The sequence below is a fragment of the Apostichopus japonicus genome, chromosome 23 (genome assembly GCF_037975245.1).
Source record: "Apostichopus japonicus isolate 1M-3 chromosome 23, ASM3797524v1, whole genome shotgun sequence".
Classification (NCBI taxonomy): Eukaryota; Metazoa; Echinodermata; class Holothuroidea; order Aspidochirotida; family Stichopodidae; genus Apostichopus; species Apostichopus japonicus.
Genome location: NC_092583.1, coordinates 1403406 through 1427476, shown reverse-complemented (window position 1 = coordinate 1427476; position 24071 = coordinate 1403406). Strand labels below are relative to the sequence as shown.

At 36.4% G+C, this 24071-nt stretch overlaps 2 protein-coding genes across 6 annotated transcripts in view; one reads left to right on the top strand and one right to left on the bottom strand.

Annotated features, from left to right (window-relative positions):
* The window catches only part of LOC139964806 (alpha-1,6-mannosylglycoprotein 6-beta-N-acetylglucosaminyltransferase A-like), a 72508-nt gene extending 61628 nt beyond the window's left edge, over positions 1–10880 (top strand). For both annotated transcript variants that reach the window (XM_071966789.1, XM_071966790.1), the window contains 5 exons: positions 1447–1593; positions 2042–2236; positions 3030–3132; positions 3804–3861; positions 4573–10880. In XM_071966789.1, coding sequence (XP_071822890.1) covers positions 1447–1593; positions 2042–2236; positions 3030–3132; positions 3804–3861; positions 4573–4780 — 711 coding nt within the window. In that variant the 3' untranslated portion in view covers positions 4781–10880. The remainder of the gene's footprint in view (positions 1–1446; positions 1594–2041; positions 2237–3029; positions 3133–3803; positions 3862–4572) is intronic.
* Positions 10582–22743, bottom strand: LOC139964812 (syntaxin-17-like). 4 transcript variants are annotated; one of them, XM_071966806.1, is made up of 7 exons: positions 22459–22743; positions 20953–21163; positions 20319–20384; positions 19551–19782; positions 18516–18682; positions 17481–17567; positions 10582–16969 (listed from the first exon to the last, which is right to left on the bottom strand). In XM_071966806.1, the coding sequence occupies exons 2-7, from the start codon at positions 21130–21132 to the stop codon at positions 16718–16720; spliced, it is 984 nt and encodes a 327-aa protein (XP_071822907.1). In that variant the 5' UTR covers positions 21133–21163; positions 22459–22743; the 3' UTR covers positions 10582–16717. The 4 variants fall into 4 exon arrangements, with proteins under 4 accessions (XP_071822907.1, XP_071822908.1, XP_071822909.1 ...); XM_071966807.1 differs by having other exon boundaries at positions 22530–22743; XM_071966808.1 differs by having other exon boundaries at positions 22560–22743.
* Positions 22744–24071: the final 1328 nt, after the last annotated feature.

Below are 24071 nucleotides of genomic sequence, written 5' to 3'. Positions count from 1 at the left end.
AAACCAAGTATTTGGGAGGAGGTTGGTTTGTAGCCTGACTGGCTAAAGTAATATAGCTTTTTCATCAAGGGCATAGGGGTGGGGGGCTCTCACTTCAATTGTCAGTCGGGGCGGGGGGAGAATTTCACTTTTTTTTTTTTACATATTCGGTTAGGGAAGGAAAAAAATAGTTTTATTCAATTGTCCTATATATTTAAGTTAAACCAAATGTGTAATAATTTAATCATAATATTAATCAAATCTGTAATAATTTAATCATAATATCTGTCATCAACAGTTTTATAGTTTGTGATATTCTGTGTTGAGGAGAATAACCATGGAAATGATTCATAAACAATGTCTCTAAGAGAAAAATGGATATATATAAATTGTATAGGGAGTGTTAATTAAGGAGTGTTAGCTCAGTGGTTAAGGCCGTTGCCTTTCAATCATAAGGTCCCGAGTTCGAGTCACTCCCAGATTAATGTATGTCGTCCAGTTACAGAGTTGTTGACAATTGACAATTTATAATCATGGACGTTAAATTATGAATGTAAGAGACTGACTTCGGTCAGCTTGCCGCTTTGATATGCCAATGATGGCTTCTTCGCGAGTTCCTGCTCGCAGGAGGATCTAGAATACATACATATACAGCGTTATATTTGTTGAGAAAGTCTAATTATCATCCTGAAACTATTTGTGACGTCAATTGATGTTTTCCTAAGATACAGTATCAAAGTTTCTCAGTGAATGTTTGCTGATATAATATACCTGAAAGATTTAATTTCCATCATCGTTAGGCAATCATAATGACAAAACTAATTAAGCTATGAGGTAACAATAGAAGGATACATTGGAGAGTATTCTTCGTTCAGGAAATTGTGATCAAAGTCTTGAGAAATGTCATATTTGATAGGGAAATACATTTTTCAGACATTTTAAGCAAAATGGTGATAATTGTATTGGCTAGCCATAGGTCATATGGTCCAGTGTGCTAGGGCCTACATTCAGTTTGGCATCAGATGTTATATTTTACCCCCCCCCCCCAATAAAAAACTGTACGCAGTAGTGTCACATAAATATCTATGTGAACCTGAATATTGTATTTCAGTGTTTACTTGCAAATACATTCTCGTCAAATTTGTCCGAAGAGGAAATAAATGGCAAAATCTGCAGAAACAAATCCAAGGAATAAACCCCAAAAATAAAGAAATATAAAGAAATACGAGTCAAAGCCGTAAACATTGCATTTCCTTTCCATCCTTATTATGATTACTATTTTTATGAGGAGGAAAGAGGGGGTGGGAGAGGGGTGCTGGAGAATTTATTTTCAAAAATATAACATAACACTATGGAACTATTTTGGAACACTGAATAAAAAAGTTCTGAAAACTCATATAAACAATTTCATCCAAAATGTTCCTTCATTTCTTTGTTTCTATGTTTCTCTCTCTCTTTGTTTTCCAGTTATTCATAGGCTTAGGTTTTCCGTACGAAGGCCCTGCACCTTTAGAAGCCATAGCCAATGGATGTATTTTCTTAAATCCGTCCTTCGACCCTCCGAAAAATGCCAAAAATACGAAATTCTTCGAGGGGAAACCCACTCAGAGAGCGGTAAGTGGATGGTGATGATGATGGTGATGATCAGAAAATAGTCACTCACAGCTGTTTTGGGGTGCAGTGTTTATATATATATATATATATATATATATATATATATATATATATATATATATATATATATATATATATATATATATATATATATATATATATATATATAGTTAAAACTGAGCACATTAACCTGTGGAAACTGAAAAGTATGCTTAGACAGAGATTTTCTCATTTTGTGAAAATATCAAGTCTTTCTCTTCAAACTTGCAAAAATAGTCCTATACAGTGTTACACTTTCATGTATCGTTTGTTGTTTCATAAGTTTTGTTGTTCAACAAATTTAAATCCCCTCTCCCCCCCCCACCCCCTTTTTTCTTCACCTCTTGAGTACTTGTGTGGGATGTCTCTTTATGTCTCATTTTTGCCCTTTTTCCCCTCTTTACTTCAGTTTTCATCACAACATCCTTACGCCGAGATGTTCATCGGGAAACCGCACGTGTGGACGGTCAACATTTATAACAGAGCCGAGCTAGAGGGGGCTCTACAGGAAATCAGTAATATCGGCACAGTTGAGCCACTGTTACCCTTTGAATATACTTGTGAGGGTATGCTGCAAAGAGTGAGCGTATATGTTCAACATCAGGTAGGTCATGGAAGGGGCAGTTTTTTTTCTCAGGGTTTTCGAAAGTAACAGCACACGTTTACGTCGTGGAGACAAGAATGTCAAACAACAATGCATATGGTTGTGTTCGTTAACTTAGCATATTCCCTATCTTCTTGTGCAGTGTTAAATATATATGATGCTTCTTTCCTGATTCCACACACCATTTTGTGCGACCAATTTAAAAAAAAAATTAAAAAAACTTTTAAAATCACATCCTAACTAGTTACACTGAAGCAGAGGAAATAGTTTTGTATTTTGAGATGTTTTAATGACTTATTTAAATCACCTATTCAATTGAATTATATATTCTGTAGACTCAAACGACCATTGCTCTCAAAGTTATCGAGACGTTTCGTTGCCTAGAGCGGTTTGACTGTGAAAGACCGTTACAATAATCAAGCAGGCAATCCTTTTGCAATACCATTGATACATTTCGATAACATGAATGTCGCGAATGTTCATAATCATGCCCTGTCAGTACCCAGAGACGTTTTTTTTTTCACCGGCCTTATTCGAAGAAATCAAACATTTCAATTGTAAGCAACACTAAACGTAATCAGACATATTCTTGCAGACGGATGTGAAATTGACCAGATTTTGTTTTAGACCGTAGAACCATCAACGTTATAATTCTTCCACGGTATATTAAGGCAGATTGAATGTTTAAAGATTCCATCTTCTACAAATTAAAAACATTTTTTTCCGTCTGAAAAAGTCAAAATCATGATCATAAACGATGGTTGGATTTTGTTTTGTTTCATTTTCATGTCAGGACTATTGTTCATCAGCGCTACCAACATGGCCGCCCCTCTCAGCTTTGCAGGTTATGACTGCAGATGATGATGTATCTTGTAAGAAAGCCTGTTCTAATCTAGGTATGTCTCTTCTCTTAACTTTCCTGTTTCTAAAAGCAGATTCTGTTAGATTAAGAGAGTTAGTTAAAGAGAGAAAAACTGGTAATAAACTAATTATATATTGCAAAAATAATCTGTGTCTGTAAATATATAAAGAGTGATTGTCGGTAAATATCTAAGAGTCTGTGTAGGTAAGTATATAAAAGTCTGTGTAGGTAAATGAATAAAAGTCTGTGTAGGTAAATATATAAAAGTCTGTGTAGGTAAATATATAAAAGTCTGTGTAGGTAAATATATAAAAGTCTGCATAGGTAAATATATAAAAGTCTGGGTAGGTAAATATATAAAAGTCTGTGTAGGTAAATATATAAAAGTCTGCATTGGTAAATATATAAAACTCTGTGTAGGTAAATATATAAAAGTCTTTGTAGGTCAATATATAAAAATCTGTGTAGGTAAATATATAAAAGTCTGTGTAGGTAAATATATAAAAGTCTGTGTAGGTTAATATATAAAAGTCTGTGTAGGTAAATATATAAAAGTGTAGGTAATGAATAAAAGTCTGTGTAGGTAAATATATAGAATAGTCTATGTAGGTTAACATAAAGAAAAGTCTGTGCTTTAAGTCTGAAAAACTTCACCTCGTGTTTCATCATATTTCCAAATTCATTTTCGTCTTTCTTCACTTTCAGGTCTCGTGTGTGAACCCTCCTTTTTCCATCATATTAATAAGAAAAGTGCTATTGAAGAGTAAGTGTTGCTTAAAAGTGATTTTTTATTTTTCCATTCATATTTATTTCTACTTCTAGAGACGTTTCTATTTTAGTATTATTTTTTGGTGAATTTCCAACTACTCTTTGCCATCTCCCACTCCCCCCCCCCCCAAATCCATTATTTTAGTTCCTGGGGTATAAATTAATTGTAATTACTAAGAAGTTTAACACCATGAAAGGTACTACCAGTGTGCCTAAATGTAGCATAGTCATTTCCAGCTTATTCTTACTTATATTCCAGTTAATTTTCTGCGATTATCTTTTCCACTTACCTGCAACCCCACCCATCTTCTCCCAGCTCTTAAAACTAGTACTATGCAAGGTGAGAAAGAAAGCACTGCAAAGTGCCAAGGAGATTTTGCAACCCAAATATTTTTTGCAACTCCTTTGGAGATAATCAAATTTGTAAGTCATTCTCTTTTCTTTTTGCGATGTGGAAATGGTGTAATAGGTAAGTTTTATTTTTCACAGTTTTGCCTCTTCAAGCTTTCACAGTTATATCATCTTTTCTGTCCCTCCACAAGATGTGCTGTATGCTTAACATAACACATTTGGACAAAATACCCTACCTGTTAGTTTAGTAGCTTAGGCCGTCAGAGTCAAAACGCCTTTGATTCGCCTTCGAGAAAACCGACAATTTACAAACCCCAAAAATTTAATTTTGTCTGTTTTTTCCTCCGGTTAACAGGCACTTCGCTACCACCTGTTCTTCCGAGGAGTCAGTCGAAGATGTTTACCCACCGGCGTTAAAACAAGGACGTTTTAGGAACAAGTGTTACTTACAATTAACGGACATACTCTTCAGCTGTGCCGGTTCGAAAACCGGATACCGAAGGTTGTGCCCTTGTCGAGATTTCATCCACGGACAAGTGGCACTGTGCAGAGACTGTTTATGAAAGAGGAACAACACCAGGTGATTAACCGGGTGATTAACCAGGTGATTAACCAGGTGATTAAAAGAAATGTTTGCAGATTCTCAGATCGAAAGGGGAACGGCATTTACTGCCGAATTGGACGAAAGAAGAACCATTTTGTGAAGTAACAATTTTTCATATTATTTGGGGGATGGAGGGTCTAATTTGTTTGAAGGATAGATAGATTCGAGGATGGACAGAGAAACAGAGAAGTGGAGGAGGATAATTTTGTCACGAACCAAAGGATGCTAGTGTGTGAGTCTTTGGATTTTAGCCACCACTGGTCATATCATTCCCTGAGGCTTTCATCAAACTTTGAAGAATGTTTACTCAGATTTTTTCTATTTGCGCCTAAGCTAAACTGTTACGTGTTTGTTGATATTGTGTGTGTTTTTCGTTCTACACTAGTGCCTGCATTTGGCATCTGAGCACCTTCAAAAATCAAAAAATTTCCCAAAGGGGAGGGGGACACCACCTCTCCCCTTAGACCCCTCCCCTCAGCACGGCGATCAGTATACCCGGCCCTCAGGAAATCCTGGACACATCCCTGTGTTACTTTTACTCTCTCTCTCTCTTCATAACATTTTATGAAGAGGAAACAAAATGGAAAGATGATAGTTATTGCTAAGAAAAATGTGTTATCCGTGCCAACAGCAGATGAAGTCAGCATCCACTACTGAAAGAGTAAACAAATTACTCCAGTTTATGCTTGTGAGCAGCTTCAAAACTTGTAATTTTCCATGAATTGATTTGTTGTATCTGCAACCTGTCCTATAAATCTGTGACACAAGTTTATTTATAAAATTGTTTATAAAAATGACTTTGAGAAACCATTTGTTACAATATTGCAGTGCTGCAGTTTGCCATAATAAATAGGGGGAAAAACATGATATAAGTCTTCTCATTTGCACTTGGCAAATAATAATGGCGGATTCACAGAAGGGAATAAAACCTCTTCTTTGGTCGTGTTGATAAAACATACCGGGAAAACTTACATAAATGAGAATTTCAAATGTTTGATCATCCCATTCTATTCTTGCATTCTCTTTCTTTAAAGTTGGAGTGAATTTAATTCCCAAATTCCTTAGAAGGGTCTACCCATTTTGAGCAGTCTGTCACCTTGTAAGTTCCAGCATATAGATTTAAAATTTTAAATGACATCCACACAAATATAGTTTCCCCGTTAAAAGTCCAATTTTATTAACCTGTCACTTTGTATTCTTTGGTGCTTTTAAAGGACATTATGCCTTGTAATTGTACAGCAAACTGTTGAGGGCTGATATGTTTGCATAGACAGGAAAATGAAAACCTTGCTTCCTTAAGTTTATGCAGGAAAAAATTGAGCAGCCCACCGAATTTGAAGTTCATGAATGTTGGCTCCCAAGTTAAGTCGGGATATTTTTATTTTAAATTAGCTTTCTGCTTTTTGAGGCATGCAAGTTTTACTTAGCCTTTACTAAGTTATCACTCAAAGTATACATTGAATATTGTCTTTAAAAAATATTCTTACTAGATTTGCAACTTTAATTTTGTTTTTACTTTGTTAAGTTGTGGGTGTTTTTTTTTTCCAGAGACTTTTTATATGAGTATGAATCACATACAAAACTAGTTAATATTAATACAATTTTTTTTAATGCTATTATATTACTTTCTAGGATATATGTATCAAAAATGATAACAAAAAAGATTACTGGAGGCCAAGCCCACTGTATCAGCAAATCTTTCAGCAAAATCAAATAAATTCAGTTATATCATTGTGGTCAAGTGGTTATTAAAGGCAGTGGACTTGTGATCCAAGGCTTGCCGGTTCAAGTCCTGGCCAGATCATTACATTGTGTCATGCCTCAGGCAAGGCACTTTATCTCCATTGCCTCTCTTCATCCAGGTGTACAAATGGGGGCTTGCGAGGTACCTTGTAAATATAGTTGTAATTGCCGGTTTGTGGCTGTAAACTATGGGAAGTCCCCAGGGGGCACGTAGATGTGGTGCAATTTAGTGTCCCAGGAGGGATTGTTTGAATTGTGCCAAGGACCAGGGGTTAAGTTGTTAAGTCTTGTGAGGGGGCCTTGGCCTCAAACAAGACTGTAAAACCTTTAACTTTATTTATTCAAAATTGTTTCATTTCAATATCGAAATTATATTTCATAAGAATAATTTAGAGTATCAGTGCCAAACTCGACATACCAGAAACAAGGCTGGCCTTGTTATTTCCAGATGAAAGTAATTCTGTGCAGGTCTATTTTTGTAAAGTTAAATATGGTCTATTCATTTTTGGGGATAACATTAATGCACCTTTTTGCATCCTCTTTTGGTATCATCTTATGGGGGGATAAACTTTTTCTTTATTAGTATTGTTGCATAACAAATTAATGAGGGGGGCGGAAGGGGCGACTTCTTTGTGAAGAATTGTTAACTTTGCAATAAAACACCTCCCCCCCCCCCCAAAAAAAAAGAAGTTTGGTCAGTGCTTTCAAAACGAGATATATACAGTTTAAGCTTAATAGCAAAAAGAGTTTTTTTCCCCCTCCAAAATTGCAAGTAAAATTGTTCTGACCATATTTTAAAGTCATGCTAAACACATTAAGCTGGATATAAGATGAAAGAACTATTTGACCCTGCTATCAAACATGCCATTTTTTGCTTCATTTTGGAAAACAGGAAATTATCTAGAGTACTCAAGCAGGATACACAGAAAGTGAACCAGGCCACAAAACGGAGGCTTAATTTAGGAAATCTAAAACGAGAAAGTAAACTGCGAAAGTAATTATTTGCATTTGGCCATAAATTTGCTGTAAAATTTGAAGAAGAAAAAAATGTTACTGAGAAATAAGATGGCAATTGATGAAATGAATATTTTGCCTCCTAAAATAGCTTTTTATCATCAAATAGAATTGAAAGGTTATCAGCATTCCATCCAAAATATTAAACATGCTAATCTTTGCTCAAACAAGTTCTGCTGGATAGTTTGACTCTCTAAATTAATTCTCAAAGATAGCCAGCTTGGATGGCCAAATTGAACGATTTTTGCAAATGCCAAAGAGACATGGCTCATAGGGGTGCAAATTAAATGTGTGTACTTAGGTTGTTTGCACATGAGTGACCATTATTTGGCTTTGACTAGCATATTTAGTATATTAATTGGCGATACTGATGACCTGTTAAGTACTGAGTGTTTGATGATTTCTTTCATGAACCAAAAATTCACCATCTTACTGATGCTTTGTGTTTAATATGAACCACCAATAAAGAAAAATAATATAGAAATTTAGTGCAAAAAGATTCTCTGATCTATGGAGAGTTCTTCTGGAGCTAGGGCACACATTTTGGTGGTAACATTCATGCAATATTTTTGCCTTTTTCTAAGTTAAATTTTTCATTTGCTGTGAGTGGTAGTATGTTTTTTTTTTACTGGTTTATATTAGGGCAAACAAATTAAGATGTATAATTTGTAAGAATTCACATGTTTTATGTTTATATTTTGTTGTGTTGCCATTTCAAAAATGTTTTTTTGTGTTCACTTTTTGGTTACATTGCCGAAGGCTCATTAACCTTTGCAAATCATACTGGCGATATCTTAAGAAGCACAGGTTGAGTCAATGTCATGTATGGTAGGTAGATGCCCTGTTATGTGTAGATGTGCCCCTGTTGTTTGTGGTTGCCATCATGCATATTAATGAGTGGGCGGGCCTTAACGTAAAATTCTTATAATGGCAATCCTTCTTCAAACCGTATCTCCTATTTAGTTCATACTGGATAACCACTATAAACCGTTATGTGTAAAAGTTAGAGGGCTTGACGTTTCAATCTTAGCAGGATCTTCTTCAAAGGCTAAATGACAAGTTACAGTTACAGAAGAAACAGATACACACACAGAATACAGACAGGTTAATGAGCATGGTGAACACAAAGAGATAGATGTAAGGGGATTAGTAGACAAGGGATGGAGAGAAGAAAGAAACCAACAGGGTAGGATATAAACTGTAGAAACACAAAGAGAGGATTAAGGGAAGGGGGTGGGGAATAAACTAGAGATGGACAAAGACAGAAAGATGTGGAGAAAGAAAAGGTGGAAGAGAGCTATGAGAAGAGGGGTGACAGAGGGGGGAAAAAACGTGTTTGTTTTCTGGTTCGAACGAAAGCTTTCCAGTATAACACAGATAGTATTGATCGTTTCTGCCTAAGGGGATTTTTGGTCACATGTCAAATTACTATATCTATGGTATGTTGAAGGTATAATTACTTAAAATCTTTTTTTGAAATTTTGAATTTTGTGTTCAAAATATAAGATTATGTCTCTATTAGGTGAAGTTGATAATGTCAGCTCCTTGGTGTTACTTTTCAATTGGTGTTAAAATGTAGCCTGCACTGATTGTAGTTGTAAGTAGAGTTAAGGCCAGCCGCACACTCCTCGAATGAACGGTACCCGACTTGGACATCCATAACGGGGAAAAATTGTGGGAGGTTTGGCAGGGTGCATGTGCCTAAGACAAGGACAGATCAATATTTATCCAGTTTTACTTCATGCCAGCTACAGTTGGGAAACTCAACTTGCAGTGTTTTCCCAACAAGTACTTATTAGAACACAGTCCTTATGTGTGCTATTCAGTTGTTTATTGTACCGTGGTGGAAAGAGGGGGTGGGTGGGAGGGGATCAGATTATAAAATTTGGGGTCGTTGTGAATATCGGAAACTAGAACATGATGGTGGAGTTTAATCCTGTGGCGATTTAGTCATGGCATTGTGGGACTGTCTTTACACCATTACTAAAACCTGTTGTCTCTGCCATCCTTGGAAACTTTTCAGATAGAAATTGAGATGTGCAGCTTTTCAGATTGAAGAAAGGGAAAATAGCGGTTGTATGAAATGCTTGTATAGGAAGTATTGAGTAACTTTGAATTTTTCCTTTTTTTTTGTTTGTTTTGGAGATATTTTTTATCTTCTTTCAATATTCATCAGTAGCTAAAAGAAAGAAAAAAAGTTACCTTTGAAACTAACTATTTGAAGAAATGATGAATCACGTATGCAAAGTGAATTACATGATTTCTATCAATATATATTTGTGTATGTAGCATACATCTGGCAGCCAATATTATCCACACCTTCGCTTGCCAAGATTCGTAAGAAATGTTCTTGTTTGTGGAGGGTATATGGAAAGGAAATGTGTTTCTTCATGGAAATGTATTTTCCTTCTGATATATACCCAAACTATGATATCCATTTGGTCAAACTTAGTGAAAACAAGTTGACCTTCCATATTTATCAATATCCATATACCCAACCAAAAAAAAATCAGTATAAAGCACATGTCAATATTCAAAAGGCAACACCAAAGGTCACAATAATGTATGCAATAAACAAAGGTTTTACATATGCAATTATAATATTTGTAGCTCAGTTAATTTTCACAGCTGACATAATAGTGTGCTTTTTAAGTTGCTTTGTGTGTGAAGAAAAAGTGTGATAGAATGACAAATTTATAACACCAACAAGTTATTACAGGTGAACCATCAAAAGTGAACAAGTTGAAAATCCTATTCTTAACAAAGAGAGCTGTTTTTCGCTCCTATTTCTATACTACTTTGACTTTCCATGGGTGGGGCAAAATATTCCTCCCCTAAGTACCCACCCCCTGCTGGTGCCCATGTCCAAATTTTGTTTGACCCATTCTGTAGCAAAGTGGAGAATAACTCAATTTTTTGAACAATAAGGAAATCATAATCTTATCAAGGATTAAGACAACTATTATTATTCTTTGTTTTCTTTTGAGTTTATTTTAATATTCAGATTTTGTTGCCAAAGGGTCCAAACTTGCAGTAACTTTAAACTCTTGATAATTTCCTTGTGTTTACAAGTACATAATAATATTAACATTTTGCTTTCACCCGCTTTTCTTGCTTTTTGTTGTTGATGCTGTTTTTTCCTTTCTGTTAGAGACTTTTGTGACGATTCTGTTTGGGTGTTAATGCTGAACCTTTAATTAACTTCAATAAGTTAAGCAAAAAGCCTGTCAAGATAAAATAGTATATATTGAAAAAAAAATATTATATGAAAGACATATTTTGCCAATTATTAAAAGAACAAAGCTTTTTTGGTTTCTGTGATTTCTGTGTGTAATTTGTACATTTCTATGATTTTCATTATAGGAGGAAACACCTACCCACTTTGCCTTTCTTGTTTTTATGGATGTTTTTGGTAAGACACTGAACTTTTTTTCTTTTTCCATTGATAAAACAAGCAAAGCTTGAGATTGAACCAGTACCTTGCGGTGCCCAAAAAATTTCTTTACCACTATACTATTAGGGGAGACATTGATGTTGGAAGCTTTACAAATATTTAAAGATCCAAGTGTTTGGACTTAAAGATATCATAAAACATATTCTCCTCTGATCCTTGTCAGGGAGAGGTGGCCATCCAATTCACCTAGGCTGCTCGGGAACCTTGTCAGGTAGAGGGGTGCCGGCAGTGAGTCCTTGGACAGCGATCACTTACCCGGGGCTTGAATCCAGCTGTTTACGAATGTCCAGTAGCTTACAGCTCTACCGATTACACCATTTTGGTTCCCAATGAAATATACTTTGTTTCTTATCTTTATACTTCGGCCTGCTTCAAAGAACAGAAAAGTGAAATGCTCTGGCTGGACTTGAACCGGAGACGTGGAGCTTGTCTGACTCTCTCAGTTACAGAGCACTGCCAACTTCGCAACTGTAACTGTTGAGAAATAGTGCTAGTTTCTAATATTTCAACTTCAGAAATGAAAGGAGGAAAGTGGCAAAATATCAAAATGCTCTTTCTGGGTTTTGAACCCTAGACTACAAGTATATCCTAACCCTTCGGTTACAGCACTAACCACTGCAACTGTTTAGTAATAATCCTCATTTCTAATATTTCAACTTCAGAGAATGGAAGGAGCAAAGGAACAAAATGCTCTCTTTGGGGGGTTTGAGTCCTAGACAAGGAGTGTCTCCATTTTCTTTTTGATAAGTTGTGTTTTTATACATTATATGTGGGTTTTCAAATTCCTCAAGGTAACCTTCAGCAACCCCATCATGCATCACCATTGTGTCTTGGTTTTGTTGATTCCTTGCCAAAGGCAAACGGAACCTACATATGCGATGGTGATGACGTGCTTCAATACGTGTGAGTAACATCTTGGCTTGCAATCTCCCTAACTTGTATATCAAAGCAGGACACTGGTAAGAATGAAGAAAAGAAAAAAAAAACTTTGTGCTAGAATAGTAAACAATTTTTTTTATTGTCTATTTAGTTAAGGCACATTTGTATTAACTTAACTGACAAAACTGGTAACAAATACCTTAAAAATTGCACATTTTAAAGACAAATATTACACAGAAAATGATAAAGTGTGGTGAAGCAAGGAAGCCAGTATTCATGCACTGACTGATAAATGAACAATAGGTTAAAAACAAGCCAGACAGTGACCAAATTTTGAATATCTAGCATATTTGCGGCCAATACAACACACCTTTTAAGCAAAATACTACACAACTAGTATACTAAACTGTAAATGAATTTAACTGTTACACAAATGCAACAAAACTGTTAAGCATACATTTAACATGAAGCTAATTCTGTCCCAGCAGCATAATTCAGGATTTTATATAAAATGGGAGTGTGACCCTAGGGGTTGTTGAACCAGACTACCAGGTGGGTGATCTGCAGGGTCAACCTCACAAGAAAAATCAATTTAAGGAAATCAAATGTCGCATTCTGAGCCTTATATTTGGACTATTTTTCAACAGAAGGATAAGTCCTAATAACTTATTTTTATGGGAGGTTGAAAGGGGAGGATGCCCCCTCCCCCCCCCCTTTTTGAATCATGCCTGCTTTCAAAGAGCCCTGCAAATTTTGAGACGAGAAGCCTCCAAGTTTCCACCTGTGAGGATAAAAAAGCACAATTATAAAATAAGAAAATGAAATATTGACATTTTGTTTTTGGGTGGATTTTATGGAATGGCAGGAAAATGTTACAAATGCTCACCTGGTCCAGACTGTTATCTAATAAATAGCACCAATTTAATCAAACTAGACATTCCAAATTAATGCTACTGGACAGGATTGCACTCGACCTAAATCGGAGTGCATATATAAATATGGAGGTGGATTAATGAAGCTATACAAAAATTCATCTTCAAACATACACCCCTACAAATAAAAATTAAAGGGGAATTTTTTTTTTCAAGTAACTTATGAAATAACTTAGTACAAAGTAGCGGTTGAATTTCCTAACTTCATATCAGAAATTCCCACCAGATTCATTCAACTTGGTGGCCAAAGCTACTGTTGTTGAGTTCTATAACTAGTCTCAACACTTTACAGCTTAAGCCCTGATAATTATATGGAAATCAAACCAGGTTTAAAACAAATGCAATGAAACTGTGGTAGACTTGTCGCAACTGCATGCAAAGTTAGCTAGGCTTGCCACCACTACTTTGAAACTGTGGTAGGCTTAAGGATAACTGCATGCAAAGTAAGCTAGGCTTGCTACCACTACCATGTAACTGTGGTAGGCTTAGGGCAACTGTGAGCAAAGTGAGCTAGGCTTGCTACCACTGCTGTAGAACTGGTAGGCTTAGGGCAACTGTGAGCTAGGCTTGCTACCACTGCTGTGAAACTGTGGTAGGCTTAGGGCAACTGCGAGCAAAGTAAGCTAGGCTTGCTACCATTACCATGAAACTGTGGTAGGCTTAGGGTAACTGTGAGCAAGTGAGCTAGGCTTGCTACCACTGCTGTGGAACTGGTAGGCTTAGGGCAAAGGTGAGCTAGGCTTGCTACCACTGCTGTGAAACTGTGGTAGGCTTAGGGCAACTGCGAGCAAAGTAAGCTAGGCTTGCTACCATTACCATGAAACTGTGGTAGGCTTAGGGTAACTGTGAGCAAGTAAGCTAGGCTTGCTACCACTGCTGTGGAACTGTGTCATACTTGGGAAAACTGCAAGCAAATTAAGCTAGGCTTGCTACGACTAAAATGAAACTGTTTTAACATTTTACCCTCTGAACAAGAGACTATAAAACACAGCAACTTTAAAATCCTTGCAATAATTTATCTTCTGTTGTTATTACAGGAACACACTGTTCTTTATATGTGCCTCAACTATTGGTGCATAAATTTGAGCTTCCCAGCAAAAAATGTACCCTAATTTTACTGCGGTAAACTATGGTAAATGTGTGGTAAATAGGGTAAATGTGTGGTAAAATTGTGGTGAAATCAACCGCGGTACATTTACCGCAGTTTTACCATGGTATTACCGCGGTAAAAGTGCGGTACATTTACCGCGGTAAATTTACCACAGTTTTACCATGATATTACCACGGTATAAGTAGGGTAAAAGTGCGGTACATTTACCGCGGTAAATTTACCGCAGTTTTACCATGATACTACCGCGGTATAAGTAGGGTAAAAGTGCGGTACATTTACTACGGTAAATTTACCGCAGTTTTACCATGGTATTACCGCGGTAAAAGTGTGGTACATTTACTACGGTAAATTTACCACAATTTTACCATGGTATTACCGCGGTAAAAGTAGGGTAAAAGTGTGGTTCATTTACTGCGGTAAATTTACCGCAGTTTTACCATGATATAACCGCGGTATAAGTAGGGTAAAAGTGCGGTACATTTACTACGGTAAATTAACCACAGTTTTACCATGGTATTACCGCGGTAAAAGTAGGGTAAAAGTGTGGTACATTTACTACGGTAAATTTACCATAGTTTTACCATGATATTACTGTAGTAAAAGTAGGGTAAGTTTATATGGTACATAAACTACATATGTGAAATTCCTACAATTGTGCCATGATTAACCACAGTAAAAATAGGGTAAAACTATACGGTGCAATTATACTATGGTAAATTTACCATAATTGTACCACAGTAGAACATATATGGGTCACACTATGAAACATGATGGTACATTTACAGCAATTTTTCCATGATTTTGTCCCATATTTTTGCAATACTGATATGACAAACCTTTTGTTCTACTCATATCTTAATGTTGGCAATATAAATTACCTGTGAATATGAGTTGAATAAAGAAGAGAGACAAACTGCTATTCTTATATGTTATAGTATGCATCTCTTTTCCTAAAACAAAACAAGCAGAGGATAGATACATAGAGAATTCCTTCATGGAATCCCTGATATATTTGAGAGGAGACAACAATTAATTCTTTTTTCATTATTAGGGAGAACCTAAAAGCCTTTAAAATGAAAAAAGAACTATATAAACTAGCACACATAAGGCATAGGTTCTGTGCCTCAACACTGTGGCACACAAAAATTGACCAATCAGTGTCCTCAGATTTGGGTATTCTCTGTCAGGTCTAATAAATGACTTGACAAGTCTATGTAATTATGTTCAGAGTACTCTTTCCATTTAAAACAAGTCTTTGAGGACAATAAGCGTAGTAAAAGTGTAGTAAAAGCCCGGTAAAAGTATGGTAACACCGTGGTAAATTGCGGTAAAATTGGGGTAAAAGTGAGGTAAAACCATGGTAAATTTGTGGTAATTTACTGCGGTAAACCGTGGTTTACCGCGTCCATAGGGCCAAAACACCGCGGTAATGTACAACAAATTTACCGCGTTTTTACCCCGGTTTTACCGGGGTAAAAGTGTGGTATGTTACCGCGGTAAATTTGAGGTAAATTTTTTCCTGGGTTGTTCACAATCCAGCAGCCTGTTTTATCACAAGTTCAAAGATGAGGAACTATGATTGCTGGAAGTCTTAAAAAACACTCACTGGCTAACCAAGCAGAAATCCCTGTTTCCAAAAAATTCTCCTTACTATCCAGCTACTAGTTCTGTGATCTCCACATTCCATCCATTCTTTCAACTCTCAAGAATTGACTGAATCATTTCCATGGTTTCCGCCAAATATTGTGTTGGTTGGTTGGTATGATCAGCCATTCTCCAGCCACCATTTCATCTCTTTCAGAATGTATCCGTGGCAGACAATTTAGTTTGAAATAATTTCAGCTCCAGTAGATGAGCCTTCACTATACTGTGCTTTTGGAGTTTTCCTGTTTTTTCAAGGTTGCTAAGCAGTTGTTTTGCTTTTAGTTCTCTGTTACATTTTCTTTGGCTAGGTTTCTGCATCAGTATCACAATATGTGCTTAAAAGGAAGTTATGTTAACCCAACCAAAAATCATTTTAACATAAATCAGTTTGTGAACGTTTGATGTTTAAGTGCCCACCACTAGGAAGTTTAAACTTTGACTAACGTTTCCTCGGTTTTCCTTCTTATACTGCCAAGATAAATGCAAAGTGTTCTTTCAACTGAGTTCAATGCCAATAATAGGTCATATTGGAAACTGCAATATTTAAAGAACCAGTAATGGCAAATCCATATTTAAGGGAGCAAAATGTGAAAATCCTCTATATATAAAAGTTGAACCGCTCCTCTTGGCAAAATTCCATTTTCATCTGCCATTCACGATGGTATACTTCATACAACTCACAAATGTACCCTATGGTAATCGTTTACATACATTAATACTGTTTTAATACTATAAAAGCAGAGCCAACAGGTTCTCAACCATTTTCAATCCACAGAGCCCTAGGAACAATCAATTAATGTTTTAGAACTCTGAGACTAAGTAGCAAGTATCACTAATGACAGCACCCTCACCATGATTTCGCCTGTGGTTAGGAAATGTTTGGTTTTCGTTGCCCTAGGTGGCAAATTTCGGACGACTGGCTGTGACTGCCATGGCAGGCTATATAAGACATTCAAATGTAGATAGATGCTTTTGGCCTTTCACCGACCCCACTTTTTCTGTGGCCGTCCTGTGGACTCCCTTGTGCTTATGGTCCTTCCAAAATTGTTCACCATATCCAGGTAGAGAAAGAAGGGCACTACATATTGAGAGTGCTGAAGTCGTGTAGAGACTTTAGTTTCATCTCTTGTCCGTATCTTTCTTTGATTCACTAAGTGTTCTCTGTTCCTCCTCTATTAGTTCCAAATCTTTGTTGTTCTTTTCGGTAGACTTCCTCTTGGCGATGCGGGCACCGAGAAAGCCGACCGCCCCACCTCCGAAGGCGGCAACTGCTCCTACCTTGTACCCAACCATTAGACCCAACGGGCCTCCAACCGCCGTTCCAAGCAAAGCACCCGTCAGGGGTAACATCACGTTTTTGATGTTGGAGACCTAAATTGCGGAGCAGAAGAGAATTGAAAAGGCACGTGCATGATGAGTGACTTCAAAAAGTTGATCAATGCATCTAAATATGGTTGTAAGAAAATTATGTAATGGACATTGTCAAGAAAAAAAATATTGGTATGTTTGTTTGCTGACAAACTGGCAATATCCTGTAATCCTGTAATCTGATCCTGTAATCAAGCAGAGAACTAAAAATTTAATTTCAAGACAAAAAAAGTATTCCATTTATATTTTTCAAGTACATGTAGAGTACAACAGGTGAGAGAACATCACATCTAATGATTCTCATCAACCTCTGATAATAAGAAATACTTTATAACGTCCATATAAAACATGGGGATTATTAATTGGTACAAATGTGTGGCTGGAAGAGAATTTCTCGCTACCGCTAAACGTCACCAGCTGTGGTCAGAGTTTGACAAATAAGTTACATTTTATGGAAACAAATCGGATACTTTTTCCTTTGATCGATGGCAAACTAACATGACGTTTATCTTACCGTGATGATACTTCTGGTTCCTTGTAGCACATTTGTCTGGGCTGTGTCGATATTATCTTCTATCCTATCGGTCAACTCTTTTTGTTGCTTCAAAAGGGAAAGAAAAAAAAAAAAAAATGAAAGGTTATAAAAACACACTGAACTGTATTTCATCACCATCATAAATGAGTGTGATTTAAAATGTTGAATTGGAAGCCACCCGACGTTTAAGTTGCAATCTCTAAGCCCCTTGCGGGTTTCTCCCACATTTGTGGTCGCTTAAGCGTCGTAAAAATAACTGCTGATTCTAATTATTATTATTATTATTAAAAAGACGGCTAGATTTATTATGTAGGTGGCTCTGGGTCATATATAAGTTTTGGTTCCCTAAACTACCTAGCCTGTAAAGCAACCACGGCAGGCTTTGTATTGCAATATAAATAATTGAATTTAGACGTGCAGATAATACATGCAGCAAGCATTAAAAAGCATTGAGAGCGTGGTGGCCAATTGGCTAAGGCGTCGGACTCATGATCCAAGGATTGCTGGTTCAAATCATGCCTAGTTCATTACGTTGTGTCCTTGGGGCAAGATGCTTAATCTCACTTGCCTCTCTCCACCCAGGGGTTAAATGGGTACCTGTGAGGTAACTTGTCATTTAATAGGCGCAGTATGTAACTGCAGCCGCCTAGAGGGATTGTCTCTGGGACAGGTTATCATTGACCAGGGGTAATATAACGTCTTTAAAGCGCTTGAGACCTATCGCTGGTATAAAGCGCTATATAAAAAGCAAATATTATTATTATTAGCCTAGAACTTCTGACAACACTAGCAAAGGAATACAGCCCCCATCTGTAACAAACTAACATAAACTGGAGCCGGCCTATCCTCTCACATTTGTAGATTCAGAAAAGCAAAATTTCGGGAAATTGAAAAAAGGAGGGAACTGTAGGATCCTTGTACAGCCTGTGAGAATCAAATGCATTATTTTGGGAATTCACAGACTGGGATTTCTGTCCGGTTACAAAACTGATATATATATATATATATATATACCTTGACTTGTTGTGCAAAGTCCTGTATGGTTGCACTGACATCTTCCAAGTCCCCTTTCAACTTGTTCCAAGTCTCCTCTACGTGTTTTGTCTCCTCGAGTGTCCGGCGCAACTTCTCGACTTCCTCGTCTCTCGCCTGATCTTGAATGTGGTTTCTCTCATCTGCCTCTGTTAGAGAAGTGAAAATATCATCAACAGAAAAAAAAAAAAAACCTAGATTGTATTCCGCATTACTTAACCAAAGTACATTTATACCAGATGGCACCAAAAGAAAATGTCAGGAAATTGTCAAGTATTTGAAAGCCAAAGTTTATCATTTTTGCACTTTTTAGGGGATATTCCAGAGGAGGACAATGGGACATACTTACATAGAAAAGAAATTTCCATACATGGTTGGTTAGAAACGGCATTTCCATAGCTTGTCCCTATCTCAAACATAACAAGCAACCAAATCTGAACCAGAATGCAAAAATGCATTGTGGATTCGATGATGTAACATGAGTTGTTATCTTCATGAATTTGACCTAATGTATAGTGAGGGTGTACATGTTTTCAAGGGTTTCATGATTTGACATCTGAAGATCCCAAATGACCTGAAACTCCACCTGAAACAATAGGCTTTTCTTACTCAATGTGGATTTTCACACACTAAATTAGAGGTTGGTTCAAGTCTCTAGTATTGAGATATGGTGATTACATGGTTTTAACAATTTGATCCGCGGTGACCTCAAATGACCTTTGACTTTCACCAAAAATGAAAAATGTATATTTTTGGTCGTATAAAATGCTACAACGATGTGGTTTTGACCTTAATGATGTCAAAATTTTCCAATCTTTATTTTTTGATATAAAGCAATGGACTTATAGCCATGGGAATATCTATTTAAAAAAATTTCCGTTTTTGAATGGGGTGATAGGTGAATTCACATGCATACGATAAAACCATACCGGTAATGTTCAGCCTACTTAATATGTCACATAAATTTCACATGAGATCAGATATTTATCAGACACCTGAATTTACAAAAAAACCTACCGGTCCCCTTTGGTGTTTGCTCTGACCCCACGACCCTCTCGTTCCCCCCTAAGAGGACATCCTCCGGCAGGGTGTATGTCAGTGTCTCCATGCCACATTCTATGATGAAGCTAGCAATCGCCTCCATCGCCTCCTCCTTCAATGGATTCACTCTCGCATCTAGGGCAGGGAGGTCTTCATCTCGTATCTGACACCTGGCTTTGTCCATCTCCCGTATATTTGCTTTTAATTGCTGTGTTAAGAGAGAAGATAACGATAAATAATAAATTTAGCTATTACTGCATCTAGGATTCTAGATTTTCAACTAGGAAGCCAAGAGGCTTAGAGATTCCTTGCCACATTTTACAATTTTCTTTTTGCCATTTCAGACTTTGACCTCTGTCGACCTCAAATGAACTTTGACCTCTGCAGAATACCATAACTGTTTCCTTTGCTCAATATAAAGGTATTACATATATCAATTTTGGAATAAATACAAGTTTTGACTTTTGAATTTGAGAGTTTACAATTTTTCCAGACTTTTGACCTCTGTCGACCTTAAGCGACCTTTGACCTCTGCAGAAAACAATACGTTCTTTCACTCAATTAGGTGCTTAATACCTATGTTCTACACTTTCTTTTATTGTCACATTTTTACCCTTTTTTTTCTTTTTTCAATTTTGTTTAGGAATTGCATCATTTTAGAGCAATTCTTTACGAGTATAATGGCCGCAAAAATAGACGTATCAGGACAAATTTGACACCTAGTACTTGCTTTGCTTGGCTTACCTGAACTGTTAATCTTGCATTGATTTGTTCAGTGTTCAGCTTGTCCCAGTCTTCTTGCTCTCGACACTGTTTAAGGGGAAAACAAAACAGAGAGCAAATTAACTAATTAATGAGACTCAAAATGACTATTTCTTGAAGATGTTGTACAAACGTCAAGGATGGGCGAAGTATAATGACTGTAGGCCAAAAGAATAAATGCTGATTAAGTTGTAGAACATTAAACATCACTGCTATAATTCCTAGGTTGTACTATACTACTTTTATATATTTTTTTTTTCGCTTTTATTTTTGGAGAAATAACCTTTTCAATTTCCGAGGCCTCATCCATCAAATTGGTTACATAATACGGAATCTTTTTGTGCTCCATAGGTTCACACAATAGACACTGCTAAGCTGTAGGGGATAACCTCTGTACTTTGATAATGATCCAGCATTGCTTGCAGAGGATTTTGCCGCTGGTGTGCAGCTTATGCTTTGACACAGTGCCAAAGTTAAAACTGACTTATTCTTTGTGCTTTGGTGCTACTAAAGTTTCACCTATATGCCAGAAATGTCATACTATTTATGCTATTTTTTTAAATACAAATTTAACCCACATATTTGACTGGCATTCTAAGACCTGATTTATGCTTACTCTTTTAATCATTTTCTTGTGTTGCGATAATCTTCCCAAATCAGTTGGCAGGGCTATTTTGGTAAATCTTTGTATGGTCGGTTCGAGCCTCTTCAAGGGTTGTTTGTTTACTGGATCGATGAAGTTAGCGGTCATGCTCTCTGTCATGCTAGAACTCATAGAGTCAAAGGTCGCCATCATTGCTGTCTGCCACTGACGAATAAATTAAGACCTGTAACGGGGATGAAATATCAGAAGATGATGGAATCATTAGATCTGCCATTGCAAAGCATATACTACAAAATTGCTAAACAAATGCATATGGGAGTATTCTACAGATGTCATGTACAATGTAAGCCTTCAACCATCGTATGACCTGTAACGATATTTAATGATGAACTAAAATCATAAATGATACTAAACAAAATCATAAATGGTACTGAAAGTGCTACTGTGTCACATGAGAGTTGATATGCCATTGTATTTTACTATGGTGATAGTAAGCTGGGCCATCTTTTGTGTGAGTAAACAGGCCTTTGTGTACTCAAACTTTTAATCCAGGGAACTATTCAGATCTAGAACAGTGATGGTGGCTATGTAGTAGGAATGTGCCAGCATTATATCAACAGGTGTATGGGTAGATTGAGAATGCTATAGAATTGCTCAATGTCCAGGTGATTTTACTACCTGTGCTAATAGAAGCGAAATATTTTCTTTACAATCTGTGCTGATAGATGCAAAGTATTTTCTGCACAATGGATCAGCCAATTCATGTAGGCTGGTTTGGAGCAAACACCTCACTCTTAGCTGAAACATCATGCTGTAACTGTGTAAGGAGTCAATGATTTCATGTGTCTCTCTTGGTAAGGTGCTGGATTCTTTTTCCATTTCAACACATGGCATGGGATATAATTCTTTTTTGTATTTATCAAAGTTAACCTGGCCCTGCACAGTTATTTCTTTAGTAAATCTGGTCACATTGCAGTTACTGTTGAATTCAAATTTCTTGCCTTCTCTTTTATAAATAATGTTCAGCATATTACTACTTACTACTAGGGACAGCCTGTGACTCTGCCTAAGCATTAAGCAAGGAGACATTTTTCTAACTAGGCCTATGCACTTTTATTAAAGTTTACAGTAGGCCTTCCCAAAAGCAAATAGGCTAGCTGGTAATTGGGTGACAAGTCAGTGAAGTGCTTGAAATCGATGTTTCCCTGTCTAGGCCTAAAGCCTCACAATGTTGTTAAATGTTATTGTTACTGTTAGGCTAGGACTGTGCAGACTGAAAGTGGTTACAACTTGATATTCAAACGCGGCGACTGTGGGCCTACAATGTATCTCTGCAGCTGTATAATGCGAATTTAGGGAATCCGCATGACCAAATTAGTACTGTAGGCATAGGTCAGGTGATACCAGTGATTGCGCATTTAACATTAGGCCTACATTTGCCTAGGTCTGCTTTAGCCTAGTTTATACTGTAACGTAGTGTAGGCTACAGCACTTGTTGTGTTGATATCATTGACCTACTTCAATGTCTATGGTTGATACACACAGAGAGATCGTCGTCTGCAACCACTTAAATGTTGACAACAATTTACCGAACAAAATACGACTGGGGTCTTCTTTACCACAGTTAATTGATAGATTTCTCGCCGTGATTTATGTGCACTAACAAACGTACTTCGTTTCTCCGCGCATCTAGGCCGATATTTATTTATGGATCCATACGTGCTCACCCACTATCACTATCACCAAACAAAGATCCTTCGGATGTGAAATATTTTTGATATGATCCACTGCTCCACTGCTCACCCAGGATTATTATTGTATCGTTGTATTATTATTGTATTGTATTGTATTGTATTATTGTTGTATTGTATTGTATTGTATTGTTGTATTGTATTATTGTATTGTATTGTATTATTATTGTATTGTATTGTTTATTATTGTATTGTATTATTGTATTGTATTGTATTATTATATTGTATTATTGTATTGTATATTGTATTGTATTATTGTATTGTATTATTATTGTATTGTATTGTATTGTATTGTATTGTATTGTATTGTATTGTATTGTTGTATTGTATTATTGTATTGTATTGTATTATTATTGTATTGTATGCTCACCCAGGATTATTATTGTATTATTGTAGTCACAATATTATTATTGTATATATATATATATGTATCGTGTTAACTTCACTGAGGTGATGTGGAGAAAGTAAACTGAAACTAGGGCTGCAAACATACTAAAATTAATTATGTGAGTCGACGCGTCATTGAAAATAGGGGAATTCCCAAAATTGCGCATCAGACGTTATCGCAGCAGCAAAGTTTCAGTATTAGTTATTATTGGTAAACCTTATAGTTTTATTTGAATTTGAGAAATGTCATTGCCCTAGTAGACACGTACCAGCTGTTAATTATTAGTCTAGTACACAAGAAGTAAAAGTTCAGATTTTTTTCTGTAAATTGAGACTTGACTATCGCCAAGCTAAACAACTACATTTTGATGATTGGAAATGTACGTATCGATCAAAACTGATTATTAACCTCAAAGAAAAAGAAAGAACATCTGTTGTGTTGAAATGTTATTTTCATGAAGGAAGCAAAACTAGAGAGCGAGATAATAAAATTAAAAAAAATAATAATAATAATAGAGAGAGATAGTTTCATTTTATTATATTTTATTTCAGTCATTTTATTTTTAGTATCATTCTTATACTGGTACATTATACTTGTATTGATCACAATGGATTTCTTGATTGATCAAAAATGTACATTTTCTGCATTATAACTGACAAGTTGGATTTTTTTCAAGAAAAGATGGCCAAAGATCTATGCACTGCAGCCTTATATTCCATCAAGTGGAAGTGGTCTTCTCAAGTTCACCATGTTTGTGAATCTTGCCATAGGCATATATTCGGTGAAATCCATCTTTCTTCACAATTGAGAATTTTCTTTTTCATTTACAATTCGTGGGTACAATTTTGTTTTTGTACGGTACGGTGCCGAACGATACAAGACATAACATTTTAAGTTTTACAAGGACATGTGACATGAACATTACGACATGAACAACAGCACAGCTGCATATGAGATTGGACAGTTCCATCATCACAAACGCGACTCTCTTC

Excerpts from the sequence above, each read along its gene's own strand:
- LOC139964812 (XM_071966806.1), bottom strand. The coding sequence starts at position 21,132 with ATGATGGCGACCTTTGACTCTATGAGTTCTAGCATGACAGAGAGCATG. Across the intron at positions 19,783-20,318 it reads ATGCAAGATTAACAGTTCAG|CAATTAAAAGCAAATATACG; the intron begins GTAAGCCAAGCA and ends CTCTTAACACAG. Across the intron at positions 16,970-17,480 it reads GAACCAGAAGTATCATCACG|GTCTCCAACATCAAAAACGT; the intron begins GTAAGATAAACG and ends TCCGCAATTTAG.